Source organism: Carassius auratus, chromosome 30 (assembly GCF_003368295.1).
Source record: "Carassius auratus strain Wakin chromosome 30, ASM336829v1, whole genome shotgun sequence".
Taxonomy (NCBI): Eukaryota; Metazoa; Chordata; class Actinopteri; order Cypriniformes; family Cyprinidae; genus Carassius; species Carassius auratus.
Window position 1 is genome coordinate 21,352,378 of NC_039272.1, and position 23,154 is coordinate 21,375,531.

The window sequence follows — 23,154 nt, forward strand, 5'->3', positions numbered from 1 at the left end:
ACGTGTGGAGTAAAAAAGCCCAACCAACGGTGAGGTCAAGTGTGTTCGGTCCAATCAAATTTCCCATTCAAATGTAGTGAAAAAAAGGTAAATATTTAGTCAAAATTTTTATTATTATTTTGCCGTTGATAACAAAACAGTTATATACAGTTAATATATAAAATACATTCTTTTTATACCACTCTAGTTTCACAAAAAAGTAACTGAAAAATAATTAGAAGATCCCGTTCACATTGGCTCATATAGTATCATTCATGCTCTTATATGAGGAACTAGATATAACTGTCAGACTTTTAAGCTCAGTGAATATTTCAAAGGTAAGTTCTTTTTTAAACATCAGTTTCTGCACATACAGTATCTTAAAGTCTTGGGTACAAATAAATCATTCAAACATTTCCCCTGTTTTTTTTTCTCTCAAGAGAACAAGATATACATGAAATATATTTTATATTTATTATAGTATATATTAACAGATAACAGAAAAATTGTAAGAACAGATTCATGACAAGTGACTGACTAGACATACTTTAACAGTGAACACAAAGATCGGTGAACCCAATCGAAAGGTTGTGAGTTCGAGTCTCGGGCCGGCAGGAATTGTATGTGGGGGGAGTGCATGTACAGTTCTCTACCACGAATTAGGTGCCCTTGAGCAAGGCATCAAACCCCCAACTGCTCCCCGGGCGCTGCAGCATAAATGGCTGCCCACTGCTCCGGGTGTGTGTTCACAGTGTATGTGTGTGTGTTCACTGCTCTGTGTGTGTGCACTTCGGATGGGTTAAATGCAGATCACTAATTCTGAGTATGGGTCACCATACTTGGCTGAATGTCACGTCACTGTCACTTTCTTAATCAGCTTTTAGGGGTCACTGGATGCAGAACAATGTTGGGTTATCATTAAATTGCATTGTAATATGCCTTCAAAGGTGGCCACATTTCGTCTCCTTGTCCAAAGCTGTATGTCACAACCCATCCGTATCACTCCCAGTAGTGTTGTCCAGTATGCAATGCACACTCTCTTTGTCTGTGAATTTTTTGGTTCTTAAGGCACGTTTCCTGTCCAAGACCACATTAGGAGTATAGCTTAGAAACAAGTCATTCCATTTCATCAATATCAGAAATATATTAGAAGCTCTGATTCAATGGTTAAATAGTTATGAAAAAATAAAAATAGAAAAACCAACCTCCTATAATGAAAGTTTTTTCCTTTAAGTCTGCAGTTAGCTGATATGTCCTCCTCAAAGAACATCCTCTCGGAATACTGCAAACATGAAATAAGCATAAAAAAATGAAGCCACTATTACTGTATTAATAAGCATCCACAACAAAGATACCTACATTGTACTCTCCAGATGTCTGGCTCTGCGACCCTTCATTCATATCTGTGTGAGGAAACAGAAACAATGTAAAAAAAAAAAAAAAAAAAAAAAAATTATATATATATATATATATATATATATATATATATATATATATATAGGTCCTTCTCAAAAAATTTGCATATTGTGAAAAAGTTCATTATTTTCCATAATGTAATGATAAAAATCAAACTTTCATATTTTAGTTTCATTGCACACCAACTGAAATTTTTCAGTCCTTTTATTGTTTTAATACTGATGATTTTGGCATACAGCTCATGAAAACCCCAAATTCCGATCTAAAAAAATTTGTATATTTCATCCGACCAATAAAAGAAAAGTGTTTTTAATAAAAAAAAAAGTCAACCTTCTAATAATTATGTTCAGTTAAGCACTCAATACTTGGTCGGGAATCCTTTTGTAGAAATGACTGCTTCAATGCGGCGTGGCATGGAGGCAATCAGCCTGTGGCACTGCTGAGGTGTTATGGAGGCCCAGGATGCTTCGATAGCGGCCTTAAGCTCATCCACAGTGTTGGGTCTTGCGTCTCTCAACTTTCTCTTCACAATATCCCACAGATTCTCTATGGGGATCACGTCAGGAGAGTTGGCAGGCCAATTGAGCACAGTAATACCATGGTCAGTAAACCATTTACCAGTGGTTTTGGCACTGTGAGCAGGTGCCAGGTCGTGCTGAAAAACGAAATCTTCATCTACATAAAGCTTTTCAGCAGATGGAAGCATGAAGTGCTCCAAAATCTCCTGATAACTAGCTGCATTGACCCTGCCCTTGATAAAACACAGTGGACCAACACCAGCAGCTGACATGGCACCCCAGACCATCACTGACTGTGGGTACTTGACACTGGACTTCAGGCATTTTGGCATTTTCTTCTCCCCAGTCTTCCTCCAGACTCTAGCACCTTGATTTCCGAATGACATGCAAAATTTGCTTTCATCCGAAAAAAGTGCTTTGGACCACTGAGCAACAGTCCAGTGCTGCTTATCTGTAGCCCATTTCCTGCAACCGCCTGTGCACGGTGGCTCTGGATGTTTCTACTCCAGACTCAGTCCACTGCTTCCGCAGGTCCCCCAAGGTCTGGAATCGGTCCTTCTCCACAATCTTCCTCAGGGTCCGGTCACCTCTTCTCGTTGTGCAGCGTTTTTTGCCACACTTTTTCCTTCCCACAGACTTCCCACTGAGGTGCCTTGATACAGCACTCTGGGAACAGCCTATTCGTTCAGAAATTTCTTTCTGTGTCTTACCCTCTCGCTTGAGGGTGTCAATGATGGCCTTCTGGACATCAGTCAGTTTGGCAGTCTTAACCATGATTGCGGTTTTGAGTAATGAACCAGGCTTGGAGTTTTTAAAAGCCTCAGGAATCTTTTGCAGGTGTTTAGAGTTAATTAGTTGATTCAGATGATTAGGTTAATAGCTCGTTTAGAGAACCTTTTCATGATATGCTAATTTTTTGAGAAGGACCTGTATGTATGTATGTATGTATGTATATATATATTTTTTATTGCTACGTGGCAAACAAGTTACCAGTAGGTTCAGTAGATTGTCAGAAAACAAACAAGACCCAGCATTCATGATATGCACGCTCTTAAGGCTGTGCAATTGGGCAATTAGTTGAAAGGGGTGTGTTCAAAAAAATAGCAGTGTCTACCTTTGACTGTACAAACTCAAAACTATTTTGTACAAACATTTTTTTTTTTCTGGGATTTAGCAATCCTGTGAATCACTAAACTAATATTTAGTTGTATGACCACAGTTTTTTAAAACTGCTTGACATCTGTGTGGCATGGAGTCACCTCTTGGCACCTCTCAGCTGTTATTCCACTCCATGATTCTTTAACAACATTCCACAATTCATTCACATTTCTTGGTTTTGCTTCAGAAACAGCATTTTTGATATCACCCCACAAGTTCTCAATTGGATTAAGGTCTGGAGATTGGGCTGGCCACTCCATAACATTAATTTTGTTGGTTTGGAACCAAGACTTTGCCCGTTTACTAGTGTGTTTTGGGTCATTGCCTTGTTGAAACAACCATTTCAAGGGCATGTCCTCTTCAGCATAGGGCAACATGACCTCTTCAAGTATTTTAACATATGCAAACTGATCCATGATCCCTGGTATGCGATAAATAGGCCCAACACCATAGTAGGAGAAACATGCCCATATCATGATGCTTGCACCTCCATGCTTCACTGTCTTCACTGTGTACTGTGGCTTGAATTCAGAGTTTGGGGGTCGTCTCACAAACTGCCTGTGGCCCTTGGACCCAAAAAGAACAATTTTACTCTCATCAGTCCACAAAATGTTCCTCCATTTCTCTTTAGGCCAGTTGATGTGTTCTTTGGCAAATTGTAACCTCTTCTGCACATGCCTTTTTTTTAACAGAGGGACTTTGCGGGGGATTCTTGAAAATAGATTAGCTTCACACAGACGTCTTCTAACTGTCACAGTACTTACAGGTAACTCCAGACTGTCTTTGATCATCCTGGAGGTGATCATTGGCTGAGCCTTTGCCATTCTGGTTATTCTTCTATCCATTTTGATGGTTGTCTTCCGTTTTCTTCCACGTCTCTCTGGTTTTGCTCTCCATTTCAAGTCATTGGAGATCATTTTAGCTGAACAGCCTATAATTTTTTGCACCTCTTTATAGGTTTTCCCCTCTCTAATCAACTTTTTAATCAAAGTACGCTGTTCTTCTGAACAATGTCTTGAACGACCCATTTTCCTCAGCTTTCAAATGCATGTTCAACAAGTGTTGGCTTCATCCTTAAATAGGGGCCACCTGATTCACACCTGTTTCTTCACAAAATTGATGACCTCAGTGATTGAATGCCACACTGCTATTTTTTTGAACACACCCCTTTCAACTAATTCAACTAATTGCCCAATTGCACAGCCTTAAGAGCGTGCATATCATGAATGCTGGGTCTCATTTGTTTTCTGAGAATCTACTGAACCTACTGGTAACTTGTTTGCCACGTATCAATAAAAAAATATACGAAAAACCTTGATTATTCTGGTTAGTCACATTGTACTGCTATTATTTTGAACAATACTGTATATATATATTATTTTTTTATTTTTTTTTATTTGATTGAGATCTGAGCGAGAAAATCTGAGAATGTTACCTTTTTCACCCCTTTCCCTGGACTCCTCCTCACTAGTCTGACTTTTCATCTGTGGAAAAATTGCAAGCAACCCAGTTGATGACTAAGAATAATACACACTAAATGAAGTGGAGAATAATGCAACTTTTTATAAGAGTGTTTGCATTTAAATGTTTAATAGAAAGTTATATAAAATTACCTCAAATGAACTCGGCAAGGAGCTTTCTTCTGAGTTCTGAGGAATAAAACACATCATCAACACTATTCATTATAAACTATTACCCAGTGATCATGCCTTTTGTGCCTAAAGATAACGTACTTACATCAGAGTGACACAAACAGGAAGCACTTGAACTAAATAATGACTCATCCATTCCATTCACACTTCACGCTCACTCTGTGTATAAATTTCAAGTGTACATACCAGTTGAATTGGGTTTTTCTGTTTGCGAAGCTTTGACTGAAAAGCAAGCACTTCTCCTTGAGCTCGAAACAACTGGACTTGTAGCTCATCATAACGCTCTCCCATCTCCCGGATCTGTTTGCGGTACTGGTCTTTGTCTTGCAGATTTTTTGAGTTCTCCAAATGGTACTCCTCTCTTGTACAAATAGCCTAGTAAGAGGGCAGTGCCATACAACTGTTGTGGTTAATGTGATACATACAACGGATACATTGCATTGCTTCACCTGATGCAGATGTGACCAAACTTCTTTATAAAGGTCCAATAGTCAAACTAGATTGAGGGCTGTGGGCCAAATTATATATATAACTATATTATATTAAAATATAAGGTTCTTAATCAAAAAACTAAAAGTTAATGACGTTTCCCCCCTCTTGTTATATGGATTGTGGGCCAAATCAAAAGCTGCCACAGGGCAACTTTGGTCCGCAGGCCCTTGTTTGTGCATCTCTGATCTAATGTAAAATGACCATAAAATTTACCACATTATGTTGCTATATACTTTTGTCATGCAAAGAGGAAAGTAAGATAACCTTGTCTCTTTCTTTGATGACTTCTTCCAGCTGCTTCAGAATGTCTTCCATTCGATCACGGTACATTTTGGAGTCCTTTTTTAGCATTATGCACTTCAGTTCTAACTCATCCTTCTCCTGTCGATACTTAAATTTAAAAACAGAATTTATATATATATATATATATATATATATATATATATATATATATATATACATACATACATACACACACACATACATTATACCATTACACACACACACACACACACACACACCCACAGATATATATATGTAATCCATACATACAAATAAAGCAAGACAAATAAGTTCAGAAATTAAGTTACATGTAATAAAATGGAACGACGCAGGGGAAAAAGTATGAACACATGAAGAGAGGGAGGTGCAGAAAGTCTTGGAAACCCAAGACACCAGCTGAAATCTATCAGCAATTAGAAAGCAATCCTGCCTGAGCAATAGTCAGTGGAAATGAATATTAGCTGGTTCAGTCCCGACACCTACAGTACCAGGATGATGAAGATGAAACAAGTGGACATTTCAGCAAGACAATGATCCCAAACACAGCCAAGAAACTCTTATTGGTATCAGAAAAATAAAACAAAGCTGCTAGAATGGCCAGCCAATAATGTGACTTGACTCCAATAGAAAATAAGAACTAAAGATCAGAGTAAACAGAAGAGGCTCACAGAACCTTTAAGATTTGAAGACTGAGTGGAAGAATGATCCAAAATCACTATTACTACTACTATTACTACTAGAGTAATGTATGTGACTAGTTTCTCCATGCAGGAGACGTCTTGAAGCTGTCATTACCAACAAAGGCTTTTGTACAAAGTGTTTAATAAAGTTCAGTAGTTCAATACCTTTTTCCTGTGTCATTCCATTTTAATACACACCACTTCATTTGTGAGCTTATTTGTTTTGTTTTATTTGTATGTATGTATTACTTGGGTTGTTACAGACATCTGGTGAAAATGTCATGTCTACAGCACATTTAGAAATATATTATCTGGGAAAAATGGTGGCGTGTTCTACTCTGCACATATTTAACAAAAGCTACCTTATCACGCAGCTCTTCTGCGTCATGTAGGTCTCTCCTTAGATTGTAGAGATCATTCACCAGCTCCTGGTGTTGTGCCTGACTTTGTTGCTTGAATTCCTCTAATGACTGTGAATCAAGTTTTTCATGCTCCAAAGTTTGGACCTGCGTCAGTGAATTGTGTGTGTATTAGGCATTCTTGTTCATATTTTAATAAGTGTGGACTAATGAGACTGATTTACCTTGGAAGCATTTTCGAGCTCCTGTATGCGAGCTGTAAGGAGGTCATTTTCTCTCTGCATCTGCCAGATCAGCTCAGGACTTGGTCTCTGCTCCATCGCATTCTTTAAGGTTATTGTTTTTTTCCGTTGGATCTTTGAGTCACTTTCTGCATTCATCAAGCTGTGTTTCAATTTCTCAATCTTACAGAAAGGATCAAAGAGGGAGGAAAGGAAATACGCAAACAGAAAAGATCAAATTTAAAGTGAAAAACAAAAGAGAAAAGCTAGTCAAATTACATTTGAACAAACATAAAATAATATAATCTAATACTTTAGAAAACTAATTAGTCTCCTTTCTTCAACTTTGCCCTTCTGTAGATATAGACATGCTACAGGAATGACATATTTTTGTAGGCCAAAACTCAGAAACAAGTTGGAGCTTATCATTCCATTTTCATTTTCGGGTGAACTAACCCTTTAAGATTATAAAACGTGTAAGAATGATAAACTTCTGTAGGTTGTTTCTGCAACAATTCAATACCCAGTGGAAAAATCCTATGGGGACCTTGCTAAGGGAACCAGAGTGATGAAATGCACAGTTAAAAATACAGTTATGACCGCAACTGTAATATTTCTTTAGTGGTGAACTAAGACCCAGACATGTTGATGAAATGTTTTCAAGCTAGAATGAGTGATCACCTCGAGCTGGAGGTCTCTGTTACACATGAGTGCGCAGTTTTTGTCCTCGCTCAGGCGGGTCAGGTCGTGCATCAGTCGGTAATTCTCATCTCTCAGTTTACGCGCCTCCTCGCACGTGCGCTCGCGCTCCTCGCGGATGCGCTGCACGCGGTCCTGCTGTTTGTGCAGCTCGCTCTCACACAGCTGCAGCTGGCGGATGGTGTCTAGCTGCTCCGCCATCTGCGCAGACACTTCGAGTCGCTTGCTCCTTTCGTCCTGTGCGAGCTTCTGTAGGCGAGAGACCTCGCTCATGAGGAACTGCGTGAGGCCACATTCACCGGCCGTGTCTGGGTGAACAGACCGAGAGAGTTCGGTAAACCAGAGGCTTGCACACAGAAACCATAACAGAAATTATAGTCAACATTTCTACCTGTGCTTGCACGTATAAAGATAATCTATTTCTATTAAATCTATTAAAGATAATCTATTTCAGTCTTTGTTATCAATATCATGAAATGCATTAAACACAGAAGGTTTCACAAACTAGGGTTTGTGTAAGAAAACTGTAGGATGTTCGTGAAAGACTAATAATCAATGATATTTGTTGTAATGATGTCAGTGTTGCTTGGGATGATGTCAAAAGCCTGGGAATCCATACATTGCATGAACAAACATTAATTGAAATGGAAAGTTGAAAGTTTATATCCTCTCTAAGGGCCCCTTTTAGTATCTTCCAGAGACCCAAGCGTGGTTAAAATCATGTGCCAATATTTCTCAAAGTACTTTGGCCTATATGGTTATAGCAGTTTTCAGATTTTATTTGCATTAAAAATGTGGCTAAAGTATTTTAAGATATAAAAAAAGTATACTGAGCAAATTATACTTAATTAAATATATAAAATAAAAACTTACCAATAAGCACAGAGAAGACCCTAGCAGGCTCTTTGCCGGTGATTTTGCGGTACACATCTGGGTAGTCTAGCTCCAAACTCTCTAGAAATGCTTCATATCCTTTGAGGCCAGTTCTTTGTAATATGTCCAGCAGCACTCCTAGCAAATAATAATAATAATAAAAAAAAAAAATCCTGAACCATATAAATATCTAGAGACCACTAAATGTATACTTAGAAAATAAGATAGAACGCTTGAGATTTTACAGTTACTAGCTTCGGATAATACAGTAACTATTTCTTTTAACAATATTTGCTGCACATTTAATGTTTAACTTCAGGTGGCCTAAAAATACTTACCAACTTTTCTACGCCTGATAACCAGACTGGGGTCATTGTAGATCTGTTCTTCGTCTTCGCTGCTCAGCACTTTACATTGTCTCAGATAAGGGGTTATTCTTGAGGGCTCAATGGTCTTGATGAGAAGCATTCTGTAGTCTTCCAGCCGTGCCCAGCACTCATCATCCTCCTCCACCTCAAAACCCCCTGGGCCATCAAACATGACTGACACTAGCTCTTTGTCAGCTTGAAAATAGTTGACTGATTGCAAGTTTTAAGGCTAACTGCACATTACACATTCAGCTCGTCTGTAAAATCAAAAAGGAAATGAAGTTCACTAAGCTCTGTGGTGACATAAGTTCCTTTTTTCCAGCTGTCATTGCAGTTTTTTTTTATTTCCCTCTATTTCACAATAAACTGTTGAGCTGCAACACTTTCTGTGGTATTTGATTGCAGAATCACTACATAATGAGTACAAAATTTTCTGAAGGAAATAATTAGTCAGCCGTTATTAATTTATTAAATCTTATTCAAGTCTCTGTGATGATCCCAATGTGTGGCATCCCATTGTAAGGCTTTCAGCTTCATGTAAAATACAACAGCTTCTATTAAGGTACTGATGTTCTCATCTCATGTGAAATGAGTTGATTAAAAACACAAGAGATTATGTACTTAAGTGGTACTGAATGTAATTGTTTTATTATAAAATCATGTTTTTTTTTTTATTCACAAACCTTTAGATTCTGGTGGGGTGGTTGTACATTTTGATCACATAATATAAAAGCATAACAAAATGCAAATGCTTATAATACAAATGCACAAAAACATTTCAGATTTCTATTATTTAAAAAGCAGTAACAAAATGAATGTATATGATAATTTAATAGTAGCTCAGTGCAAACTTCCGAGTCTTGTCTGTTTATCATTTTATATCCAAAAAATTGTCAGGACACATACTGAATGTTCTTAGAACATATGGATGGAGTAAACAAAATCAGAGCAATGAATATCTGAGAGGTTCCTTTAACTGTAATATTGATTTTTTTTTTTTTTGTGGTATACAAGTTACTGGTACTCATTCAGATGATCAATCTTATGTAACTCAATGTTGACTCCTTTGCCTTTTTGTACTAATTCCTGAGAACTGTTTTGCTGATGCTTCATTTTCATTTGTGTTAAGCTCGATCCTCTGAAAGATAATGGGAAAATGCATAAATTATAATAAAAATAAATTAAACAAAGCAAAGACTGATTCAATGTTGTGCGCAACTTACTGCAGATGGTGGCCGAGTCCTTTTTTTTATCTTTTGTAAAAACAAGACCTCATCTTCATCACCATTGTTATCTGTGGGCAGCTCACATTTCACAGAAGGGTTTATAGTGGCCAAAAGGGCTGGCAAAGTAAAGCACGACAAGAAACGAGCCTTCAAAAGCTGATACGCCGGATTTGAGGCAAACCTTTCGGCAATCATTTTGCGGATAGCAGCTACTTGAGCTTCTTCCTCTCTATAGTTTTGATACTCAACTGGCAGGATATTCACTGCAGCTGCAAGCAGAGATTGTTTTACTTTGAGCAGAGAAGTCAGTGTTTTGATGCTGGCGGCTGATGGTGGAAGGTAAGGCAAAGACATCTCTAAATGAGGTAGTGGAATGCCATCTTTTCCATTCATCCAGTCATCTACTTCAGATGACTGCTCAGGGAATATCAGGTGAGGATTAAAGCTAACAACATCAGAGGAAATATCAGGAAGAGGGAGCAATGGTTCACTTAATGTTCTGATTTGAGGTATTTCTGATTGAGCTACTGTCCGAGTTGGTGGAGCCGCAATCTGAAGTGATGGAGCCACAATCTGAACTGATGGGGCTGCAATCCGAGTTGATGGAGCCACAATCTGAACTGATGGGGCAGCAATCCGAGTAGATGGAGCCATAATACGAGGTGTTGGAGCCACAATCTGAAGTGATGGAGCAATAATACGAGGTGGTGGAGCCAAAATGCGAGGTGTTGGAGCCACAATCTGAGGTGATGGAGCTGCAATCTGAACTGATGGGGCTGCAATCCGAGTTGATGGAGGTGTCTGAGGTGGTGGAGCCACAACCCGAACTGATGGAGCCACAATCTGAAGTGATGGAGCAACAATCTGAGGTGATGGAGCCCCAACCCGAGCTGATGCGGCCATAATGTGAGGTGATGGAGCCACAATCTGAGGTGGTTGAGGCATAATACGAGGTGAAGGAGGTGATGGAGCCATAATCCGAGGTGGTGGAGCCACAATCTGCAGTGATGGATCCATAATCTGAGGTGATGTACCCACAATCCGAACTAATGGAGCTGCAATCCGAGTTGATGGAGCCGCAATCAGAGGTGGTGGAGCCATAATCCGAGGTGATGGAGGTGATGAAGCCACAATCTGAGTTGATGGAGCCACAAACTGACCTAATGGAGCTACAATCTGAGGTGATGGGGCCATAATCCGAGTTAATGGAGCCACAATCTGTCGTGATGGAGCCCCAATATGAGCTGATGGATTCAAAATTGGAGGTGATGGAGTCATATTCAGAGGAGAGGAAGCCACAATCAGAGGTGAGGAAGCCACTATCTGAGGTGAGGAAGCCACTATCTGAGGTGAGGAACTCACAATAAGAGGTGAGGGAGCCACGATTTTACGTGAGGAAGCCACTATCTGAGGTGAGGAAGCCACTATCTGAGGTGAGGAACTCACAATAAGAGGTGAGGGAGCCACGATTTTACGTGAGGAAGCCACAATCTGAGGTGAGGAAGCAACGATAACACCAGGAGACTTTGCCACTGCAACATTATTTGTTGGCTTCAATACGACTGGCGAACTAGCCAAAGATGGCATAGTCAAGGGAACAGGAAGAACAGCATGAGATACTCCAGAACCAGTTGATGCAGATGTTTGATACTGCTTCACAATGGATTCATCAGAAGAGGAGTCGGAGGAGTTCTTTGTCACTTCAACATGTGAACCTTCCTGGTTCACTCTGATAGGTGTTGGGGATAACATCTGAACACTATGTAGCACACTTTTGCTCTGCACTAATGTAGAAGTAGGTGAAAGAGGTGTCTGTATGCCATTGGGGTTAATGTTCACAGAAGAGGAAGTCTTTGGGCTATCTCTGGAGGCATTCGAGACTGAAGAATGTATAAGGGTAGGACTAACAGAGGAAGCAGCAACAACCAGTGCAGATGATGCTGGGTTTAGATTAGTTGAGATGCATGGACTAATACTGTTATTCAGGGGGGAACTATTTGGCACAGTTAGTGTCTGGTTCCTTGGGATATTAGCAGAAAGTGGACCAGTTACTTGTACCAATTTGGTGGGGGTAAGAATCCAGTTTAGTGGCTGCGTCTGCAATGTAAAAGTTGCAAAAACAACATTCTGTTTGCCTTGATTTAGTTTCGGTGACTCTTTTTTACTACCTTTAGCTTTAGCTTCTTCCATCAGGGCTTGGACTTTCTCAGTAGGTTTGCGGCTGCGTTTTGCAGATATGTTGCTGTTTGAGTCCTCTGTACTTGCTGATTTGGGGGTTGAGGCCATGACAGTTTGTGCAGGTGCTGTTGTCTGTATTAGCTGCAGAGGAATCTGTGATAAAACTTGTGGTGTTGACTTGATTAGTAAAGGCTGCACTGCCCTCTGGTTGTTTGGCTGTGTAATGAAAAGAGTTTGGGGTTGAATCAATGTAGCGGTTGTCTTCTGCCTGGCTGGCATTTGGAGAGGGTTGAGAAGAACCGGCTGCAGGGGAGGTGGGTGTTGAGGAGGTTCTGCAGGTTTCTTGTGCAAAGCTTTCGGTTTTGCATCCTTAAGAATCGCTGACACTTTTTGAGGAGGAGCCAAATAACCATAGGAAGGAAACATTGAAATTAAAGATGTTACTGCAGAAAGAACTGGAGCTATTTTTATAGGTGCATTATTTGCTATATATATATATATATAAAATGAATAATATCAACTGACATACCTGTTTGTGGTTTAGCTTGAGCAATTGGCTTCTGAAAAAAGACAAGACAAGAGAAAACTATAAACAATACTGAGGGAACACTTATCTTTGAGATAATTTCTTTTAAAAATAGTGCATATAAATAAGCACATCAGCAACAAAGTATGACAACTAGGCTAACAAACTTAAGACACTGGATTGATAAATACCTTAATGTTGATGATTTGCTGAATTTCAATGACATTCCTGCAACCCTTGATGTCTATTTGAAAAGCCTGTGTTAAGAAAATACAACCATGTGAAACACTGCTGTCTGTGTTTTTAAACTTCATAATAATCCAGTTAATTGTTGACAACGTAATTAGGCTTACCTTGAGGAAAAATGAAAACACTGATGTTTTTGGAAGAGCGATGTCTTCTGCTTTCATTCCAACAATATCACCTGTAAAATGTTTACTGAAGAATTACTGACAAAAAACCTTGAATTATTTACTCATGAAGTCCATGTTGAGTCTACACACTACAGTACTATGAACTAAATCACACTTATTGCTTAAAGTCAATGCAAATTATAGTTACAACTACTGATATTTAATAGAGAACTGCTTCTACAGGGTTTATGCAGGCTTTATTAAGGTCAATTTAAGACTTTTTTAAGATCTAGTAAAGAAATGATAAGGATTGAAGTGGACACAATGCATCTCTCTTACAAATTATGTAAAAGAATGTCATTCTTAAAATAAGTTCTCTAAACATAAATATCTAGGGTACTCACAATGGGCAGTTGCATAAATGATTTAGACTGGTAGAAGTTAGTCATCTAATTTGTTCAAATTTTTTAAATTCAGTTACATAAAAGCATAGATTATTCTAAATTCATTTAAAAAATGAAACTTACTACTTATTGGCTAACTGCTAGTTGGTCAAACTCGTACTTAAGACATTGTCTTAACATAAAGGCTAAGTTTTTGCAACTGGCCCAAAGAGTTGTATTAACAGAACGTCAAAATACAGCTTCCAACTGATCTCCATTATTTTTCATAAATTTTACAAATATATATATATATATATATATATATATATATATATATATATATATATATATATATATATATATATATATATATATAATTGCTGAAGGTTTGAATAACTATAAACCACTAGAACTGGTATGGAAATCCCTTTTTGTCTTGTTTTCCAGTGCAGAGGTCTAGACATTCTTAAATGAAGATACATTTATTTGTTTCCAGTAAAATACATTTTTGTTTAAAACAATGAACAAAAATATGTCAGTGGGCTCAGATAAATGCAACTTCATTAAAAGGGAAATGTTCATAAATACTACTGACAGATATTTGTTCTTTTTTAGAAGCATAAACATAATTTTGTTAAAGTTTTCAAGACTTTTCTGTTTTAAATTGGCATCTCACATCAATATATGTTCATTTAAGGATGTTAGATATTTGAACCGGAAAACAAAAACAGGAAGATATTAATTTTGGTAATGCATGCAACATTTAATATACTGACTATGCATTTACGACTTTCTGCTCTGATGCAAGACCTTTTTAAGGCTGCAAATTGTGGAAGGTTGCTTTAAGAATTTTTAGTACCCGAAGAAACTACCCTTCCATAATGTGATACATTTTGAAGCGAAACAAGATATTTAACAGGAAGAAGAGGCGAAACTTTATTTATCAACTGTCTGATATCTGAGGCTGCTAAAATATTGCTCAAACTCACAAAAATGTAGCTGTTTTGTCAGAAGTGAAACAAGGGTCTGTACCTTCACAAAATGTGTTTTCATTCACTGGAGCAGGCAGGATCACATTACCAATCCATGGAGTGATGGCTTTGAAGAGGTCATTATTAAGGCTGGAAACGTCCTGAACCGACCTTCTTTTCTTAACATTTTTTTGTTTTTTCATTTTCTCCTTTAGGTCATTTTGCTAGGACAAAGTCACACAATCAGTAAAAGGTAAGTGTATTATTTATTTTAAATAATATTTTTTTTCAAATATTATTCTTTTTTTAATAGTAATTGTGATATTAGACAATATTGCCTTAGTCTTAAGTCTGAATATGGCTCTAGTTTTAAATCTTGTTAGCTTATTAAAAGCGGCAACTATTTTCTATCACATTTAAATAATAATGCAATGGCCTTATTTACGATGTATGCGTTTGTTAACCATACCTTCTTAGCTACAGATGCTCCCTTCCACTGCAGAAAATGTTTAATATCACTCATAGACACCTTGAGCATGGCCTTCTCATCTTCAGTCTGCATGCATGAAATGAAATGCACTTTTATACAGAAGCACTGCAGAACATATAAATAAAAACTGATCTGACCTTAAAAGAGAAAGGAAACCGAAATCCTCTTACCTGACTCTGCAAGACAGTAGGATTCAAACCTACATAAGACCTTTCCACGTTTCCAAAGTGGTTTAGGATGGTATTGCGCACTAAACAGAGGATGACTTTTGCACACTTGCTGTTCTTTGATCGAATGCGGCCTGTGCCAGATTCTAGAGTGGATTTCTCTAGCTCCTCCTCATTGGACGGAGGATGCACCCACACAGTCCTGAGAGTTTCTAGAGAACGAACCCCTGGGATTGAATTTACAGGTATCCATTCCTTCATATCTGGCTGTTTGTAGTCCTTTCGTGGTATTTCCCGAATTTTGACCAAGGGAGCATCTGATTCAACATCGCTGTCCATATACTTTACCTGTTTTTCGTCCTCACTGGAGGAGAGCATCTCCTTTTTAATAGTTTTCAATGCCTTTTGTCTTTTTCTTTTTCGTGGCACTGTTGTTGTCCTCCTTTGTCTTTTTATGCCTTTACTCCGAAGCTCTTTACTCTTACTCTGAAAAACAAAAGCAACAACCAAACGTGTATACTTCTGATATTTAATCTTCTTTAAGAAGACATACTGAAGAATGAACTTACAGCTTGTGTTAGTAATTTCCACTTGCTTAGACACTGGCAGTCAATCCGGTTTGGGATCTCTGAAGCAATCTTAGTCCATTTGCCTGGAAAACAATGATCAGATGTGCCCAAATGTTTTAAAATGAAGGGTAGGGGTGCACAATTAATCAAATTTCTCATCGCGATTACAATTATGTGATGATTCAAAGTGGCAATTAAAAGTCCACTTATGTTATTCTGCAAGCTTAAGATACTTTTTAAGATACAAGCTTAAGATACTCTTTCTACATGTTAACTTAAGGGTTTTTCCCATTATTTTAATTTTAGTTTTAGTATAACATTATAATACCATTTATATTTGTACTGTTTTAGAATTTAAAGAAGAAACCAATCCGATGTATAGTTGACATTTGAGGCCTAATACTATAGAAAAGCACAAAGTTTTTGTTATTGTTTTCAGCTTGTTTATTTTCATATAAAAATATGGCAGGGAGTTACATCAAACAATGGTATAAACATTGTGATAATTATGATTAATAATTGCAATTAAAATTTTTAAGGAATAATTGACAATTATGATTTTTGCCATAATTGTGCAGCCCTGATGAAGGGCCAAAAATCTAACTTGACTGAGGCTCATGTGTCCCCCAAAATATAAATTGAAAAGTTTAATATTTAAACAAAAAAGTAAATAATTGAATTTATAAAATGTCTGAGATATATATATATATATATATATATATGAGTTGAGAGCAAAAGTAAAATTAAATTAAAATCTGCTGGTTAAAAAAATTAGTTTAAAAGACACTTTGCATGTGTCATTTCAAAAAGTTGGAACAGTTCTACACCTTTTGTTAGATTTGCTCCAAATAGGGTAAAAAAAGAAAGAAAATGTTTTGAATCATCTCCTATTTGAAGTAACATCATGAGCTGGCCTTGATGTAATGGTCATTAGTTATTTAAATACACTACCATTTAAAAGTATAAGGTTGCTAAGATATTCTTTTCATGTTTGTAAAGTCTCTTATGCTCACCAAGGCTGTACATATTCGATCAAAAAATTCAGTAGAACAGAAGTTTAATAAAATATTTTTTACAATATAAAATACGTTTTTAATACAAATTTAAAATGCACTCCTGTGTTGTCAAAACTTAATTTTCAGAAGCTATTACACCAGTTCTCAGTGTCACATGATCCTTCTAAGTTAACAGTACTAATAATGGATATTTAAATGGATACTAGATATTGTTTCTGTCTATTTAAAGGCTTATGAAAGCTAATTTATTGAGGTAGTGATGGTTAATCCTGAAGATTTAACCTTTTAAGAGGGATATCACTTACCAACACCATATTTCGCAACCTTTTCTTTTAGTAGCTCCACCTCCTCTTCGCTCCAAGGACCCTTTTTCACATTCTCCTGAAGACAATCCAAATACCTAAGATGCAAAAATATTCATATACATATCAAGCACTAGTCAATCCAGCCAGATGATTTGTATTTTGAAACATTAATTTGAAATGTGTCATACTGTACCTGTCACGACAAGCACCGTCAGTCCGACCTGGGACTTCCAATCTGATTTTCCCCCATTCTTTGGTTCCGTATTTTGCGACAGCATTCCGCAACAACTAATATAAGAATGATTAGTCAAATTAGTGAACACTGGCATGCGTGACTGCAACAGAATTTAAAAAATTGTGTTTTCATTGACGGAATATGGAATATTACAAAAACAATGTATTAAATCAGTTTATAATTTATTGAAAGCGAGTGGAATATCCACAATTAATTATGTTCCATACCTGGTCCTCCTCTTTGGACCAGGGGCCTTTCTTTATAGAGGGATCCAAAACAGATGTCCAGCGATATGCCAGCTGTGATCCATCACGGCCTTCCATGAAGAATGACACTATGGAGATAATAAATAGTGCAAATATTTAGCCCATATGATTTTCCAAAACACAATTAAAGAAAATGAAATCTATAAATTAAACCTGTTACAAAGGACATATTCTTACATTTAAAACAAATAGTTAAAAAATGATTTTCGAAAAGTGCAAATGGATGCAGCAATTTTTTTCTATATATATATAAGAATTAAATCTATATATATATATATATATATATATATATATATATATATATATATATATATATATATATATATATATTAGGGGTGTAACGATACGCGTATTCGTATTGAACCGTTCGGTACGACGCTTTCGGTTCGGTACGCGGTACGCATTATGTATACCGAACGGTTCGTTGGAGTAATTAATTATATTTGAAAAAAAAAAAAAAAGAGAGAGAGAGAAATATAATGATATGCGTTCAACAAGGTAGCCCAATAACCCAAACAACGTAACAGGCAACGCCCCTGACACTCCCGAAGAAGAAAAAAACACCATCTTATATGTTTACGTTAGGCTACTCAGCAGGCGCTCGCTCACTCAGTACGCGCTGAAGGCTCGTTGCAAAATAGCCAATGCGTTTAACAGACTAGAAATGAGAAGATTCCCCAATAACCAACAGGTCTGGTGTTTGGGTGCACTTTGGATTCCCTTTAAGCTATAATGGTGATGGCAAGAGAGTGGTGGATAAAAAAACAACGGTATGTCGCATCTGCAACATGACAGGGTACACCAGCGGGAATACAAAAAAAAAAAACACCAGCGGGAATATCTGGGATATATGCGTCAGTACTATCTGGGAAAAGACGAAAAAAAGGAGAAACATGCACGCAGCAAACTATCCCTGCAGCATTTAGACACTATAGCTTACAGGGAATCCAACCCAAACACCAGACCTGTTGGTTATTTTAGGATCTTATATTTCTGGTCTGTTAAATGCATTAGACATTTTGCATGAGCCTTCAGCGCGTGCTGAGTGAGCGAGCGCCTTAGAGGCCGTTCACATATCGCTCCTAAAAACGCGTGGAAAACGCTAAGCACGTCTTTCTCCTCCTTTCCAAAGCGCTCGGGCAGAAGCGCTCATGAGGCGTCTGTCTTTGCTAAGCAACAATGACGTGCTCTCTCCATGAGACGCGGAAATTTCAGCGAAGGATAAATGGATTTGCAGCTCTAAAAATCGCTTGCAGTAGCTCTGCTACTAAATTTATTTCAAAATTGCAATCCATATACAACTACGATCAGCTGTTCCTTCATCTTGGCTGAGCTCTCAACCTTGTTACGGGAAAGGATGAAGCTGATTGGTTGGTTCTTGTCACATGACCCGCGGTGCGCTTGCGGCATTCTGAAAAGTTGAGATGTTTTTACATTTTGCTGTATCTAAAACGTATCGAACCGAACCGAACCGAACCGAACCGTGACATCAGTGTATCGTATCGAACCGAACCGTGAATTTTGTGAACCGTTACACCCCTAATATATATATATTTATATATATATATCAACTACTTTATTTTGAATTTGTCTTATCCAATCTGCTATCAGTGTCAGAATGATCCGTTTTAGAAACAAATACACAACATTCAGTACAAGTGCTCAAGAAGATCCAACAGTCTCACTCTGTATGTAAGGAATGAAGTTGCCAATTTTCATTTTTTCAACCAGTTTTCTGAGGATCTCATCTTCCTCTTTTGTCCACTCTTTCTTTCTGAAGGCCTTTGAAATGTAGCGCTGGTAAGTCTGGAAGCACATGAAAGCCGTTCTGTTTGTCTGGAGAAAAAAAGACACAAACATATAATATATATGGATATTTACACGTCAAAGGCATTATATGGTGAATGTTGCATTGTTAAAAACCTTATTAAATAGCATGTTAACATTAGCTGCTTGTTTTGAATGTCCATGCACTTCTCTACCCTTACCCCAAGAGCCTCTGCGATTTTGTCCCAATGGCAGCAATTGTACTCTTCCACAATTCTTTTCAGTTTATCAATCTCATCCTGTTTCCATACGGACTTGTTAATGGAGGGGTGCAAATAGTTCTGCCAGAACCTTTTCAAATCCTCAGCCTCCCGCAAGCCTTCAAACTATCAAACGAAAGCACATTCTTTCATTCTTTTGAAATGGAAAACTGATGTTAGAAGACAGAACAAGATTTATTTTCATGCACCTCAATAACTTACGTCAATATTTGATATTTTCTCCCAGTCATGATCATCATGGCGATTACCCAGCAGCTGATCGTCTCTCAGGGCACTAAGACGATATTGCCAAGTTTGATTACACTTTTTTTTTTGCACACAACAACTATAAAAAATGTCTTTTTTTTTTTTTTTTATAAGTCTGTTATGCTCACCAAGGCTTCTTATTCAGTATTTGATCAAAATACAGTAAAACAGCAATATTGAGAAATATTAGTAAAATTTAAAACACATTTTAAAATCCAATCCAAAGCTGAATTCTCAGCATCATTACTCCAGTCTCCACATGATTCTTCAAGTCATAGTAATATGCTGATTTGCTCCTTAAGAAACATTTCTTATAATTATGAATGTTGAAAACAGTTTTGATGCTTAATATGCATATTTTACAATCTTACAGTCGAGGTTCTTAAACTGCTTTTACCTTATTTCTGCAATTTCTTTCTCGATTAAATCTATTTGTTTTTTCAGTTCTTCTTTTCCCTCATCATCAGCTCTAGACATCTTGGCACTAAGATAGTCCAACCTAAGAAAACACAGATCATTAGAGCTTTATAATATAATGAAAACAGCCATTATCAACAAAAAGCACACATATACTTCAATTTAACAGGAAACGCAAACTTGCATTTCTAAATGCACAACTTCTTTCCAGAACTCACTTGGATAGTTTGGGTTGTAGCATCCGTTTCATGGTGTCTTTGGCAACGGTGTCGGTCAGCAAAGTTTTCTGCCAACCATCCCCTGAAAGAATTAACCAGGGTTTTATTTTTATAAAAAAATCAGTTAGATACAAGTAATATCAAGCACACATGCTGCCATAAAACATACATCTTTTTATTTTCAGGTCATCAATGTGTCTGGTACCATGACTCATTCTTGCTTTAGTTTCTTCATTGGCTGGAGGGCCCTAGAAGCAAACAAAATAATTAATATAACGTCACAGGAAAGAAATGAAATAAAAACGACTTCCAGTATTAGTTTCATCACATACCAGACCAGTGAGTTTGTCTTTGAAGTAAGGCTTCATAAAGTATCCAAGAAATTGTTTCTGAGGGGGAATTCCTGGTACGGAGGAGCTAGAAGTGCTTGGGCCGGAGACCTGGGCCTCAATCTCTTTCTGTGGAGATACAGTTGGCTTTAAAATGGTTCGACTGTAATTAAACCCATGCAATCGAGTGGCATGAAGACTCTGTTTTAATGAGCTGCAGCCTTGATGTTTGTTGTTCACCTGCTGCTGTTGATTGTCTTTAAGGAGTTTTTCCAGCTCAGCTAGTTTCTCTTTCAACACCTCCTGATAGACTAAATTCATCTGCAGGCAACTCTCCACATTTTGAGGAAGATTCAACTCATCATCATCCTCACTGTCTTCATCCCTCTAATGAGAGCAGAACATTATAAACATTATAAGTATTATAAGCATTTAAATCAAAAATGAGAAAATACAAGATATAGAGTCAGCAAAGTGGAAACTCACAGAATCAGTGTCATGTTCACTCCCTGTTTTACAAAAAAAAAAAATATATATTATTTGTATAGCTGAAACAGAAGACCCAATAATGAAATTCAAAAATCACTATGAATAGTAAGATATTATTTACCATCCAATACATCGGCCAGTGCTGCATTAGCACCAAGTGTATTCTCTAACTCTTCAATCTCCCTCTGTATCCGCAGACGCTCTGCCTCCAAGTCATCACGCTCCTAGAGTCAATTGCAAACAATTACAAAAATTAAAAGAAAAGTATTACAAGAAGAATATTAAATTTAATTACTATAGTGTGTAATAGTAACCATGTGGTTTTCTAAATTCTTACCACTCCTTCAACTTCAGGTCCACTGTCATCAGATTCATCACCTGTCAATGAAACGTTACTGAATTATGACATGAATATACAACACAGAGCACAGGCCAAATACAAGGACCCTACACCTTTTGGCCAATGCAACCCCAAGACTTTTCCATAAACATTCCAGTTATGCTGGATAAGGATTTAATAAAATAATTTTTAGATCACTTCTGATTCATTCACACAATTTTGTGAACACATTTGATATAAAATAATGATTCACTTGATTCCCTCACTGGTGAATTAGTGCTGTAGGATGCCCAAAAGGCACCTCTCTCACAATTCGGAGACAGTGACTTACCATCACTGCTGCTGTCAGATGACAGAAGGTCTATGATGCTGCTGTCTGCACCCAGAGTACTCTCAAGAGCCAAAATCTCCCTCTGGATTTTAGCTCTCTTCGCAAGCAACTCATCTGATTCCATGATAGACGAGGTGAGACCTGAAAACCTAACTTTTTACAGGTTACTGGGTTACAACATTGTACAGTTTGCCAATAAATCCTTACTTATTTACAGTGGTGTAAAGTGCATGGATATTATTCTGGATATTTTCACAGAATTTCACAGGTCTAAAGAAATTCCTGTAATTACAAAAAGTCTATTTTATTCTCATCTGTCAAAACAGCCCATGAAACCATTATAATTTGATAATTTTCCTTTTAAAAAGAGGTCTCATCTACACCAGAGAAATCATTGAATTTACACCCGAATTTAAAATTTTTAAAAAATATATGAAATATTTTCTTAAACACATAGAAAAATGTTTGTTTACAAAATCTCTATTTCAGTTCAAATACAGTACTCATTTATTCATATAAATGTAGAATAGATTTATATGTATTTATCTATTTATTTTTGTTACATTTTAGACGGTGAGTAATTTTTCTTCTGATTCAGTACCTACTTTCTATTTACTTGTTTCACATCTACTCAAATGTAATGCTGTAGTAATAAACAATAAATCTTTAAACATATCTAGAAACATTTTATATTCAATATAAAATTTCATTCTAAACTCTCTTCTAGGTCACGAAGTAGACAATACAGTAACGTTACATGAGTGTTTTGGCAACCAAATCTCTTGTTTGTCTGAGTCGTGCAGACATGTACTTACATGAGCTTTCCTTTAATGCATCATGCTGCTTTTGGCTTCAGTATTGCACCTCTTCTATCACAGCAACACAACAGAAACAGCGGCTGGATCCTGCAGCATCACTCACAATGTCCCACTCAAATCTTCCTCTGCAGCAGCATGTTTACAAAGAGTGCACTTGGGGACTTTGCAAACTAGATTTACACTTGTTACACAATAAATCAAAGTCGTTGCTTGGGGCGACTGGTTGCAAATATCACAAATATTTATGTAAATCTTACTTAAAACTATCAAGAATAATTCTCCCCTAGTAAAACTACTCGACGTTCACATAACGCGTTGTGTACAAAGGTATGTACAAACATGAATCGCGCGTCAATAGTGCGTCATCCTCAGGAACACTTCATAATAAAAGTCCCATCGCCTCTCAGCTATATAACTAGGAAAATGTTTTACTGTTCATTAATAAACATGACATGTATGCTACTTACTGCTTTAATATTTAGCATAGATATTTTATATTGTTCCAAAAGTAGATATAAACAAGTCATATAATAAAA

The 23,154-nt window shown here is 37.2% G+C and overlaps 2 protein-coding genes across 4 annotated transcripts; both read right to left on the reverse strand.

The window, feature by feature from the left end:
• Positions 1–707: 707 nt before the first annotated feature.
• On the reverse strand, positions 708–9,062 carry card9 (caspase recruitment domain family, member 9). The gene is made up of 12 exons (XM_026212118.1): positions 8,668–9,062; positions 8,330–8,467; positions 7,439–7,764; positions 6,761–6,940; positions 6,540–6,683; positions 5,480–5,605; positions 4,910–5,098; positions 4,685–4,720; positions 4,507–4,555; positions 1,339–1,382; positions 1,185–1,261; positions 708–1,056 (listed from the first exon to the last, which is right to left on the reverse strand). The coding sequence occupies exons 1-12, from the start codon at positions 8,867–8,869 to the stop codon at positions 963–965; spliced, it is 1,605 nt and encodes a 534-aa protein (XP_026067903.1). The 5' UTR covers positions 8,870–9,062; the 3' UTR covers positions 708–962.
• Positions 9,063–9,326: 264 nt separating this feature from the next.
• Positions 9,327–22,970, reverse strand: snapc4 (small nuclear RNA activating complex, polypeptide 4). Of its 3 annotated transcripts, none has more exons than XM_026212116.1 (25): positions 22,616–22,970; positions 21,801–21,941; positions 21,467–21,507; positions 21,251–21,353; positions 21,127–21,149; positions 20,881–21,027; positions 20,644–20,769; positions 20,481–20,559; positions 20,312–20,393; positions 20,074–20,175; positions 19,632–19,704; positions 19,371–19,535; positions 19,068–19,218; positions 17,344–17,450; positions 17,075–17,169; positions 16,882–16,976; positions 15,561–15,643; positions 14,995–15,477; positions 14,804–14,890; positions 14,396–14,558; positions 12,981–13,051; positions 12,819–12,884; positions 12,631–12,661; positions 9,921–12,487; positions 9,327–9,835 (listed from the first exon to the last, which is right to left on the reverse strand). In XM_026212116.1, the coding sequence occupies exons 2-25, from the start codon at positions 21,922–21,924 to the stop codon at positions 9,749–9,751; spliced, it is 5,151 nt and encodes a 1,716-aa protein (XP_026067901.1). In that variant the 5' UTR covers positions 21,925–21,941; positions 22,616–22,970; the 3' UTR covers positions 9,327–9,748. The 3 variants fall into 3 exon arrangements, with proteins under 3 accessions (XP_026067901.1, XP_026067900.1, XP_026067902.1); XM_026212115.1 differs by having other exon boundaries at positions 21,801–21,949; XM_026212117.1 differs by having other exon boundaries at positions 21,801–21,953.
• Between the last annotated feature and the right edge of the window lie 184 nt (positions 22,971–23,154).